This window comes from Lissotriton vulgaris, chromosome 11, assembly GCF_964263255.1.
Source record: "Lissotriton vulgaris chromosome 11, aLisVul1.2, whole genome shotgun sequence".
Lineage (NCBI taxonomy): Eukaryota > Metazoa > Chordata > Amphibia > Caudata > Salamandridae > Lissotriton > Lissotriton vulgaris.
Genome location: NC_141699.1, coordinates 873,227,402 through 873,240,696, shown reverse-complemented (window position 1 = coordinate 873,240,696; position 13,295 = coordinate 873,227,402). Strand labels below are relative to the sequence as shown.

At 50.5% G+C, this 13,295-nt stretch overlaps 1 protein-coding gene across 1 annotated transcript in view; it reads right to left on the bottom strand.

The window, feature by feature from the left end:
- The window catches only part of CROCC2 (ciliary rootlet coiled-coil, rootletin family member 2), a 1,620,686-nt gene that overhangs the window by 1,346,091 nt on the left and 261,300 nt on the right, over positions 1-13,295 (bottom strand). The window contains exon 5 of the mRNA XM_086944022.1: positions 11,007-11,090. Coding sequence (XP_086800148.1) covers positions 11,007-11,090 — 84 coding nt within the window. The remainder of the gene's footprint in view (positions 1-11,006; positions 11,091-13,295) is intronic.

Genomic DNA, 13,295 nt, shown 5'->3' with positions numbered 1-13,295 from the left:
TCCTGCAGCAGGCAGACATCCGCCTGGGAGTTCTCTAACAAAGATACCACAGCCCGTTTAACCGGGTTATTCAGCCCTTTCACATTTAAAGTAATCACTTTAAGAGCCATCAAGAAGGGGGATCACTGGAGCACACATCAAGAAGCAAAGCCCAGCGGGCAAACATGGAAAGCACCACACGAGGCCTCAGCACAGAGCAACTACGAACATCCCCATGGCACAGTCCCCGAACCCCAACACCCCGCAACTGGAAAAGCCCCCCCCTCCCCACGAGACCCCACACATCCAAATCTATACCGCTCCCAACAACAAACCCCCCCGCCAGTCCCCAAGTGCAAAACATCCCCCCGCCGGTCCCATTCCCGTACCCCACTTCTCAAACTTTGCAGAAAAGACATTGTCCCAGTCCGGTCCTTATCGGACAAGGCCGTGGTAAATCAGTCTAGTGGACGTCCAGCCACCACCTCCAGCACTCGCCATTCCTCCCCGCCCTCCCCCCTAATCCCCGCACCTGCAAGACGAAAAAGCTAGAGCAGACTCCCCCCGGAGTAAGTTCAGGCCGTCAGGGCCACTTCACCATTCGCCGCCACTCTGGAGGCCTCCTGGATGGCGGCCGCCATGTCCGCCCGGATCGTGGGCGAGCCCGGTCGCTCCGACGGCGGAGAGCTCCTCTCTCCCACCTGCTGCCATCCGTCATGAGTGCTTCGTCTACGACGCGGTGCCGGGGTGTCCGTATCAGATGCTGTGAGGCCCAACACCGCGCAGACATCCTGGAGGGACCGGAGCTGGTGCAAAGTACCGTTCCATCGAAAAATCAATCGGAAAGGATGCCCCCAAGAATACTGTGTCCCTTGCTCCCGGAGGAAGTCGGTAGCGATCTTGAACGATTTTCTCTTTTGCAGCGTGACCGTGGACAGATCCTGATACAGGGCCACAGGGTGGTCTCGGAAGCGGAAAGGCTGCTGCCCACGCGCTTCGCGGAGGATCCGCTCCTTGAGGGGGAAGTCCGGGAGGAAGGCCAGAATGTCCGGGGCGGGCGCCGTGGCTCTGCGGGGGCGACCCACCCGATGTGCCCGATTTATACGGATCCGAAAGTCTTCCGACTCTCCCAGAATTGCACGAAAGAGGGCCACCAGGTATGCAGTCACGTCTTCACCCTCCTCACTGGACGGCACGCCACGGACCCTGATGTTATTCCGCCTGGATCGGTTTTCGAGGTCCTCGGCGTGGGCTTGCAATTCAATCTGTTGTTCCCGCAGCCGCAGGACCTCCTGCTGCAGATGGGTGATCTCTTCGTCTCTAGAGTGGCCTGCTTCCTCCACGGTGTTGACACGCTCCCCCAGGGAGTCCATCTCTCTCCGTACTTCACGGACCTCCCCAGCCACTTCACGCTTCAGCGTTTGAAAGTCCTCCCGCAGGGAACTGAAGAGCGACTCGAGAAATGATCTTGTCACCGGGGGTTCTCCGCCATCCGCACCCCTGGCCGGGGAGGTCGTGGTGGGCTGAGTGCCTCCACTACGCAGGGCGCCACGCCCCAGCATGTCCGGCAAGGTCCGGTCACCCCTTCTCTGTCCTCTAGCGTTCGACATTTCAGCTGTGTAGGGGACGTCGAAATTTTCCGTCCGGCACAGAGGGCAGCCGTGCCGTCGCAGCTATACACCAGACGGGGGCAGCGCCACACCAAGAGCACCAGGAAGGCCGAGCCGCGAGGCCGGGGTGCACAAAATGGCCGCCCTGTAATATCAATAGGCCAACGCCCAAGATGGAAGGCCTATCCTCTGCTCGGGACCGGTAGCGAGAAATCCAGCCGGCAGGCAGGCTCACGAGGCGATGGTCGCCGGTATCAGCAATCCCGGGGAAAGATCCGCTCCAGGAGCACAATGCCACTACTCCACCACCAACGACCGGCCGGAGCGATCTCTCCGGTCGAGCCTCTTCAAACCACGGACCAGCGTAGCAGTTCGAGGCCGGCTCCGCCTCCGTCTATCTCCTCCGCTCAACTCCGCTCCCTGCATCCGCCGCCGGCCGGCTCCGCTTCGCTCGCGAAGTCGCCGTCGACTCCCACTCCGACAGCACAGACAGTGCAGCGGGCCTCTCACAGGCGGCAGAGCGCTCCGTCAGGTTCCGAAGCCCGGAAGTCTCGCGGCTCCCGGCTCACACACAGGCCGCTCAGCGGGCTCCGACCAAGGCTGTTCCAGACAGGATCTCACCCCCAACGGGGCAAACAAGGCTCAACAATCGATCCGCACCTCCACCGGGGGCTCTAGGCTCAGTCACCGCGTGATCCGGGGGGGAATCAGCAGTTACGAGCGGCGGGGGATTTCAGGGGTCCGGGAGCTCTCGGCGAGTGCGACCTCTCAGCCCGCCATCTTGGCCACGCCCCCGGGAGATGTCTTTAAAGCCCCATTAGGCGGTACTATCTCAGTCCAAGTTTTAGAATTCACAAACATGTTGGGTATTCATACCTTGTGTGGGTTTGAAATGGCCAACTTAGGGTATTCCCTCGTTAGTAAAAACAGCAGGAGGCTGCATTGAGTCAGGATTTAACAATTCTTCACAATCAACCAAAAGGTCATCTATTCGATCAACGACTCAATTACCTCCTGCCGTTCTTAATTCTTTTTTGGTTTTCTTCATTTTTCTTGGACCCCTCATACCCTCCCCTGCCTTGCTTTTGCCCATGATCGTTGACAAAATAGAGCAAAAAAGGGTTAAAAAGAGGGAAGGGGAAAAGAACAATGAGAAAATGCTTTCCGGACAATTTCCTTGTGCCAGACAACAATTACCCACTCCCAAATAACACACAATTAGTAAAACAGTTTTGATCTTTGCAAGATACCTAATAAAACAATCAGCAGTCGAAACCCTATAGCCTAAACGCACATAAAAGAATGCTTAGAGATAATCCAGCCTACAGAATTAAAAAGTGTGCCTTTCAAAGTCCCCCAGCAACTCTATCTCGCTGGTAAAGGTTCAACCACAAGCTTTTGTCCACATATGTGCAGGTGACAGCACCTTTGATGAAGGATTTTAGAGGGAGGGGGGCCCAGCAAGCCTCCTCAGGGCACAGGATGGGTGCGCCCTTGGCCCGGGCTTTGCTTGGGTAAGGTCTGCACCGCAGGAGATCTTCAGGTATTATGTAGCGCACGTCACGGCAAACAGGACGCAGCTGGTGGCAAGCCCCTCCTTGTTGTTAGTTTCAGCTGGTCCTTGAAGTCACTGGACAGGGAGATGCAGATACAGCTCCCAGCACTTGGCGTACCGTGCCGGGGGAGATCTTCAGGCGCTATGCCGTGTGTGTCTGGGCAAAAGGGAGGCAGCTGGTGACAATCCCCTCCTTGTTTTAGGAGTTAGCTGGTCCTTGAAGTCCCTGAATAGGGAGATGCAGATATGACCGTCCGCTCTCTGCAGTCCTTCTGAATCTTCCACAGGTCCAGGAGTGTTCCAGCCGTGGACGGCAGTAGGAGTTCCTGCAGGGCGGTGACGAGGGGAGGGGGATGGGCAGGGAGGGGGGTAGTAATGTGTGGATTACGGAGTTTAACAGTTAAGTTTATTTATTTATTTATTTAATGCAATTTTATATAGCGCAAACTTTACCGAAGGTGTCAGAGCGCTTCACATAAGAACCAGTTGCAAAACATAAGGACTAAGGATTACATGCGTTACATAAAAGATACAAACAGAAAGAATTGCAAATGTACAAGATGTAAAGTCGCACAAGGAAGAGATATGAATGGATATACTCTAAGAGACACTTAGGAATGGTAGAGAGTACAAAGGTCTACTGCATATACTAGTGATTAGAGTTATCTCTATATACGTAGGGAAGGGATACAAATGGATATACTCTAAGAGACACATAGGAATGGTAGAGAGTACAAAGGTCTACTGCATATACTAGTGATTAGAGTTATCTCTATATACGTAGGGAAGGGATACAAATGGATATACTCTAAGAGACACATAGGAATGGTAGAGAGTACAAAGGTCTACTGCATATACTAGTGATTAGAGTTATCTCTATATACATAGGGAAGGGATACGAATGGATATACTCTAAGGGTCACATAGTATTGGTAGAGTACAAAGGTCTACAGCATATACTAGTGATTAGAGTTATCTCTATATACATAGGGAAGGGATACACATGGATATACTCTAAGAGTCACATAGGAATGGTAGAGAGTACAAAGGTCTACTGCATATACTAGTGATTAGAGTTATCCATATATACAGAAAAGCAGAGTTCCATGAAGTGGGGTCGGAGGGGGGATGCAGTCACAGCACCATGGGAGGGTGGGAGGGATACACGGGTATGAAGAAAAGGCAAATCAGAAAAGGGAAGAAACATTTGAGGATCGTCGAGGGGGAAACGAGGGAAAAGGGTTAAAGGATGAGGGAATGGACAAGATGGCGGGTCAGGGTCCAAAGAAAAGCGTCCGAGAGCAGCAGCAAAATGGCGGCCAGGACAAAAGAAAAAGCAAAGAAGTCCAGGAGAGTCCGTGGCGTAGTTTCTTTCATTCGAGTGTGGCTGCAGGGCTGCTGCCTGCATCTGGGGTCTTCACTGCACCACTGCTTTGTTTTGCGGAGGGGTGTGTGTGTCCCGAGGGCCGCTCCGCACGGGCCCTCTCTGCTGGCCCAGAATTGCCAGGGCTGCTGCAGACGAGGGGCGGCCGGGGAGCGCAGCCAGGACTCACCTTTGTCGGCGGGGGCTGCATGGTGACCTTTTCGGAATAGTCGTCACTCTCTCCTTAACTGCTCAATGTTGCCTCCATATTGAGCGCGGTAGGAGCCGTCACCTCTGCACCCATCTCTGATGTGCTCACTCTCCAAGAGTGCATCCTTAGGGGGGGCGCTGCCTCTCCTGCAGCTGGCTGTTCACGGTGCTCTGTCTCCGAAGCGCTTGCCGCGCGGGGTCACAGTCCAGCCCGCACCAGCTCCCGCTCTGCCCCTCCGGTGTGATTGCTGGGGGGTCTCTGGGCTTATTTCAGGGCTTACGGTTAGCAAAGGAAGGGGGGACACCCACCGCTTTGATCTGTCTCGGCTCCGTCCCGGCTATCCTCCCAGCTGTGTTACTCCACCCTGGGAGCCACCATCTTGGCTCGCCTCGCGGCTGCGATTGGCTTCCCGAACATTGCAGATTTCAGGCTCTCATCCGGGATTTCTTAGTCTGCGTGGTACAGCACTACCTTGTGCAGCTGCGAGGGTTCACTGTAGGATCCCCAGATTTGCTCAGGAGGTCCGGATGACCTCGGATGGCGCCGACCGACCGGAGCTCGTGAGCTTGCTGCTCACTCCATCGTAACATCGTAACGTAAACATATAAATAAATAAAACACATTTTGTTGCGCGCACAGCATCGCATTTGGTGATGCAGTGCACACAACGAAATTCGTTTTATTTATTTATATGTTTACTTACCTGTTAAACTCCGTAATCCATACATTACTACCCCCCACCCTGCCCCTCCCCACGTCACCGAGCTGCAGGAACTCCTACTGCCGATCGCGGCTGAAGTGTTCTGAGTAGAGGTTCTGAATGTGCCACATTTATATCCAGTACCAGCCTTTGTGTAGGTGAAATACCTGGCCTATACCCAAAACCAGTTTTGGCCTTTTCTTCCCCTTCCCCTGGGTGTGGCTCCAAATGGTCTAGGGTGACAAAGGCAAGAGAAAGCCTGGTGTCAGGCTCATCCATGTCTCTGCTGCAGGGAGGGTGCTTTCAAGTATAATGTGGGAAGGGACCTTTGAACCTTTAGGGCCAACCTAAGGGCTGACTTACAAGCATTAAAAAAGAAGTTTTTGGCCTGGCAACTTTTTATTTTGCCAGGTCAAAATGGTAGTTTAACACCTTCGCTGCGGCGGCTATTCCGCCGCAGCGCTAAGGGGGCAGGGGGGCGGGGGTCGCGCGGCGCGCCCATGCTGGTGACGGAACCGCTCCGTCACCAGCCTCGGTTGAGCTGTGCTCATGACGGAGTGGTTCCGTCATGGCCCCGCCCGCTCAATGGAATGCCCAGCGCATGCGCGGAATCCGCGCCACGCAGGCGCGGCGATCGGGCCATGACAGAACCGCTCCGTCATCAGCACAGCGCTACCGCGGCTGATGACGGAGCGGTTCCGTCATCAGCACGGAAGTGGTTAAAACTGCACTACAGGCAGCAGTGGCAGGCTTGAGACATGTTTTACAGTGCTACTTGAGTGGGTGGCACACTGAGTGCTGAAGCTGGGTCGGGTCAGGCTGCATGATGACTAGATGCACTTTTGTCTTTTCCAGCGCATCATCAGTCGGGCTTGTTTACTCCAGTCCCTGCACGGTTTGACGTAGAGGAGTCATGATTCCATAGCAAAATGTCTGCTAAATTTGGAGTCGTCTTAAGAAAAACAAAAGTTAGGAGCGGAGTTTCGGAACATCGCCGAAAGACGAGCACGGAAAGGAAATGACGTTTGTAGGCAGTGATATCTCTTTTATGGGACTCCACTCTATCACATACAGGGCAGCACAAAGCCTAAGGGGAGTTGCAGGGCACCACCTGCCCATGCACAGGTGCACTGCTGGTGAGATTATCTGGATACAGTCTGGTATCTGCAGATATTCTAAAGGTGAGTAATCAGTAGTTAGAAGTGTCCATCAGGAATGCTCTTTTGCCGGATTTGTGCTAGAGCCTATCATAAAGTCATAAAGTCAAATGCTCTTGTATAGTGCACAAATCACCAAAAGGTCTCAAGGCGGGTCTCAGGAAAAAGCTTTCATGAAAGTGGACCATGATAGCTCTGGTTTTATTTATGATTTCACCAGAAATTCTACAGATCAAGTTACGTTTATTAAGATGGAGACAAACGGTTTTAAAAAGGAAAAGACAAAATTCCAATTTTTTTTCAAAGCAAAACAATAACAGCGATAAAATATTATCCCAAAGAATCAAATCTATTTAATTTAAAACATTTGCAACATACTACTACCTTACACATGCCCACTGCAGCACAGTTACGCTCATACATCCCTTATTGTAGTGTCAGCTCCTTGGCAATCAACACTGCTCCCGACAACTTTTTCTTTAGGTAAGATTATCTCACATTTTGTGGGTCACACAAATGGTTTATGAAGTTTTGGTTCTATCCCAGTGTAGGAAGGTGGACACCTGACTATGGTTACCCCAGATTTTTTGCCTTGTGTTTAGCTGGTTTTCGACTTAGTTGGCCGGGCTCCCGGCTAATCAGGGCCCCAGGCTATCTGCTCTCTCCTTAAAATGGACTCCATGCACCCTAGGTGCATAACCTAATTTGTACTGGACACCTTGTCAGCCCCTATATAGTGCACTATAGGGGCCAAGGGCATAGGTGCATCCAAGGCCTACCAGGGGCTGCAGCATAGCTTTTGCCCCCCTGGCTGGTTCTTAAATTGACACAACTGGCTGATCACTCAGCTGGGGCAAGTTGGTGTAATCACCCCTTGCTTAGATATAGTATACCTATATCTAAACCTATATCTGGACACATATAAACCTATAAGTCACTCCTATGGCAGACCTTATCAATCCTGGAGGCAGAGGGCATGGTTTAACGTGAGATGGTGCTTGAGCATGAGCTGAGCCTGTCTGCAGCTGTCGGGAACAACTCCCTAAGCTGTTCCGGGATAATGCCATACCATATACTCTTAAGTGCATTATAATCCATTGCGGTTATGTGCTAACTTTGGTTTGGCTTTATCAAAACATGTCGTGTAAGGTGTCATACGATTTGGAATACTATCCCCTCGACAGTCCTGTCGACGGGGATAGCATTCCACCCTTCTAGAGGGAGAAGACATGTTACTTTACTGAAAAGCGGTTAATCCTAACCAGAGCCTCAGCATCACAAAATGGATGCTGCTGCCACCGACACAAGTCTGACCTCCTGCTGCTGACCAAAACTTGGCAGAGGAGGCCTGGACAAAGGGTTTCCTGTCGCGGGGAGGTGCTACACCACCCCAGAAAGGAGATAGTGTATTGGGGCAGGGAGGGCTGAATGAAATCAGACAGTGCCTGGGGCGCACAAAGCTTCCCCTTGCATAATCCGGTCAAACCGGTTCTGGGGCACACCAGCCCCAGTCCCAGCGCGACCCTGGACAAAGGGAAAGGGGTGTAACCACCCCCTTCCTGGGTCCCACCCATAGGAGGGACCTAGCAGGTAATCCAGCCCCCTAGATTGGTATAAGAATGGGAGCAGTGCCAACGCACTCAGATTATCCTGACTGAAACTTATGAAACGAAACTCTGGACCCTTCGACATCCTACTCGACGTAGAAGACTGAAGAATCTCCCTTGTGGTCAAGGAGGGACCACCCTGTGCAAACAGGCACCATCCAGCACCTCGACGTTTGCTTTGTTGCAGTTCCCGCCGGAACTCAAGCAACAGAGTTCGACAAGACCCAGCGTGCCTGCCCTCTAACAGCCCGATCCACAGTCCCTGCAGAGCTGAGACCCGTGAAGGCGACCTGAAGCGTGGGGCCCGCCATCTTGGAAAGCCCACGAGGCGCTGACCGTGCAGCATCCGAGGCCCCCTCGAAGCTGGGCATTGGGGTTTGAGAAGCCCCAGCCCTGAGCCCCTCTTGCACCGAAGCTCACCCCTCTACACTCACCGAGTGCTGCGTAGGGCCCTTCTGCATCTTTTGGCTCAACGCGTTAGTCCGGTCAATTGCCTGTTGGCTTGTGGCCCCTGTGCCGACGAACTTTGAAAACTGACTCATGAGTCTGGTTGTTCTAGACTTCTACTCGCTCCCCTGAAAAGGAGCACCCGCTCTGACCTTCCTGGTCCGAGCGTTAAGCCATCTTCGAATCCTGCGTGGGTTGCGCTTGCCAAGGGTTGTTTGCTCCAATCCGGAAGCCGACACCACCGACAGCGAGAACCTGCGTGGGACATCTCGTGATCCACTCCTGGACATCCTCGGTGCCCCAGAGTCCACGTGGCAGCAGAGAGAAGCTTCACGACAGTGACCTAAAAGCGCCCGACATTGCCTGGTTCCTTCCTGGTTCAACCCTGGTCACTGCTGAGTGACCCAGACTCTGTCCCCTCTGCTTTCAGATCATCTTTATCTTCGATCCATCCTTGGATCACACCGGACACTTCTCTTCGACGCCTGCAGCATCTTCAGCTCCAAGCACCATCAACCTGCGTGACGAAACCCGACACTACTTCGCACCTGTGCACCTGCTTCCTGTGGGTGAGGTAACTTAGCAACGCCGGTGTTCCTACACTGGTACACACCTCTAGTGTATGTGTCTAAAGTTTTGTCCTTCTAGATTAAGCGGAAGTCTCCTTTAACAGTAACTTTATAACTTTTACGCACCATTGACATTGCATTGGTGCATGTGTGTGCTTTAAGCGCTGCACCCGAATCCCGCTGGCTTTTCCCGACTTCAGCATTGCTAGTCCCGACTGCTCCCAGCGATTCCCTAGGCCCTAGGCCTAACCACTGTTCGATTGGTATCTCGTATACCACTTTTTTGATATATGGTTTGCGTGGCCCCTGGGCCTCATCCATAATTGCGCAACTTTTATATGTTTAACTGTGCTTTTGTTTAAACGCTTGTGCCTCTGCACTCATAAAGAGTACAGAGGAGTAATAAATACATATATTTGTATAATATATAACTTGTGTGGTGTCCTTTCGTTTGATATTACAGGATTGTGATTGGTAAAACAGCTCGCTTAACACGACCTCTTGAGTTAAGCCTTTAAGGCTGCTTAGTCCATGCTACCCTTAGGATAGCTTGTCTATAAGGTTGACTTACAACCATCACCATAAGGGATTGTTTGGACTGATACAAGGTTCCCCCCCAGAATTGGAGACATCATATATCAGGCCAACTTCTCACACCCAGCACTAATATTATCCCTCCTTTTGGTCTGGCGTCACATAATAAAGTATCAGCATTGCTGCAGTACCTAGTTGCAAATATCAAATGTTATTTTCGTATTCATTTGTTTAATGTAGTATTTCCATTAGTACTGTCTTGCAGCGCTGTCTGGTTTTGGTACTTTGACGTGGAATTTCGTGGATTCCATCACGGAACACAGTTTGTTTTCTGTTTAAGTATTATCATGAGTAGTGTAGGTGGGATGTGTTGTCTGGTGTGCATAACCGGAAGTCATCAGCAAACTCAGTTATGACTGTGGTGTTTGGTTAATGGCCACAGTTTCCCTTTGAACTCATTCAGCTGTATGCTGTTCAATAGATGTTGGTTTCATATATTGTAAGCGTAGTAAGGTTCAACGATATGATGCCTCAAAGCTGTTTTGGATGTGTGCACACTGGTTTGACCAAGTGTGCAGTAATATGTTTTTGTGCACTGGTTAATAGCCAACTATTTGGAATATATGAGCTGTGTAGGGTCGGTGTGAAAAGTCCTGTCTAATGTGGTGTGTTCAGTTTTGTTGCCGCCATGATGGAAGTGTTGTGATGAGCTTGATAATAACCAGCTGCAATGTACACTTATGTAGATGCATGAACTATCTCGTTTTAATGGAATGTGTATTTTTAGGCTACAACGAGCAATCATTTCTGTTTTAGGATTGAATGGGCAAGTCAATGAACTTGGTCTACACCATTGGCTATGAAATACCAAAGTATAACTTGTTGGAAAAGACAAAAGAAAGCAAAGCAGTTCAAAACGCGTACTTTGGGTCTCGCATGTTAAACTGAAGTAAGCATAAAAAGCTGCCAAAGATCTGGAGATTAATTGCAGAAGTTCTCATGGTGCCTTCAATGTAAGTTGAATGAGTATTCATTTGTTGTTGTCACTATCTAATATAATCAGAATAATGTATTCTGTGCACTTCTAACAAGCGTTGGCAAAGCCAATCCGTCTCCCCAGCAATACTCGGGCGCAAAGCTACTTGCTTTGCTGATATCCGTTTGCTTTGCCATCAGCCATCTTGAAACAGTAGCGTGATGATCCCCGAACCTGAGACCATCAGAGAGCGAAAGAACTAGCCAGACTAAGGACAACAAAAGGAGAACAGACTAACCGTCAGTTTTTGATGTTCTGACTCTGATGTGTTATCCAGAAGCTGCTGCTCCAACTCTCCACATCTTTTCTTGTACTGCAACACCTGTGAGAGAGGAGTAACAAGTCACAAAGTGGTCTGAAAATGGGGAAATGACAAAATAATTCCATTACTCTGATTCTATTGTACCTCGATCCATGTATTAATATGTAATGGCGATTCTGCCTTCACAGATTCTTTAATCAATTCCCCTCCAAACACTAAACGACCCCTTCCAGGCATGTATACACGAATCACCTACTTAGAAGGCCTCCTGCATTGTACTCAAGCCCCACCCTCTCCACTGGATGAGACTAAATGGTAACTTTGAGGGAGGGCAGTAAATGATGACTGGAAAGAGGATTATTGTAGTGGAGCAGTGTGGCTCAATGGTTAGAGCGGCAGACCCTGATGCAGAGGTCTAACCCAGGACCAGGGTTCAATTCCCCGCCTCGGCGGGTCTTGGGCTCAAAATTCCACGGACCTGATCATTCTCGCCTCGGTGCCTATTCCAATCATGGAGTCCCACTCTGCAACTCTGGGCAATAGCTTGCTTAATCTCCACAACGGCCCCCACAATGCTAAGGATGCCTGGCCTCCACCTTGGGGGAGCCCAGGAGTAGGTGCCTCACAGGGAAAAGCCAGGATGGGTTCCACAGCGGTATTCGTACAAGCGCCTTGAGACCCTTGCGGGTGAGTAGTGCGCTATACAAGTATCAATTTACATTTACATTATTGGACTCAGAGTAATGGAATCAGTGTAAGTAATGTAGTCCTCACCCCATGGTCCTATTCCTTGTACCTGTCATTACATTACATTACTATGAGGAAAACATTCAAGCAAAAATAATTTAGCAAGGATGAGCTAATATTAAAAAAAACACAACAGACTCAAGACCAAAGAAACCTGTAGCAAACTGATACTTCATGCCTATTACTTCATAGCAGAAAGAATCCTCAAATCAAATTGACTTTATTTCGGATATATTGCAATCCATAAAAGTACACACAATTAGACAATTCATAATAAAAACATCACAATACTCACAAAGTCAATCTTAGATTACATACATCACAAATATATCATAAAAAAGGGAGTGCATTGACAGAATTAGAATAAGAGATGCAAGTAAAGTCCATATACAGAATATACGAAATAAAGTGCAATAGTGCCATAAGTGTCATTTGTAGCACTTTTCCCCTGGTTTTAACAGGGTCTTGCCCCCGTCCCCATTCTGCACATAATTGTCTCCCGCACTGCCGTTTTGGCGGGCCTGGATCCCGGGGGTGGCTCACTGTGGGCGCCATTTTGGATTGGGCAGTAAGTGTAGCTTTAGGCGCCATCTTGGAGCGTCCTCGCGCTCGCGCCACGATTGGAGAGCCTACTTAAAGCTCCCCCCTCCCGCGCAGCGGGACGCGCAGATGTGGACGCCGTCGCTTAGCCGGAGTCGTGCCTGAGTCCTGCCCGTCTGCGCTCGTCCGCGTCGAGGCAGCGCGAGGCAGGGCAGGCTCAGTCATATTTGCTATCTCAGCGCCGTTTTGCTGCGCTGCCAGGTATGATATCTTACACACGGTCAGAGCTGTTGGCCATAGGTCATTTGTCCAGGGGCTCTGCGTGTAAGCCTGTGGACCCTTTAGCTGGCCCTTACAGCTGCGCCTGTGAAGGCTGGTCTCTTAAGAGCCCAACCAAAATACGATCCTTGGAAAACGTCGTCCCTGTCACACGGCCTCGTGCTGTATCGCTGAAGTATTTCAGGGTTCCCAAGGCCTACACGCTCCAGAGATTACCCACATACACCAAAGAACTGTTGGCACGGAAGCTGTAAAAGGCAAAGAACAGGTTTATTAAAACCCCATGGGGTGGTGGTACACTCAAACAGCACCCTTCGGTATTGCAAGAGGTATCACACCGAACACCGGTGTGACCCCGTTTATATACAATTTTGGGGCAATAAAAGATAGGCGGCACAAGTTAAGACACAGTTTTTAGAGACATACATGGTCATGTTTTGGAATACTGCCAGCTCATTGGAGGGTTTCAAACCCACTGGTCAGTTAGTGGCACATTCCTGAAGGTATACGGGTCAGTGAGAACTGCGCATGTGTGGCTTGACCAGTACTAAAAATAGCCTGTTGCTGGGCAGATGTGAGTGGTCAGTGGAACGGACAAAGGACTAAAGGGCACGTCGGCCACGAGGCCGCTCATGATCTAAGATGGCCGCCACAGTATTCAAAATGGCGTTTATCGTATACAGCCAAGTTAAGGAGGAC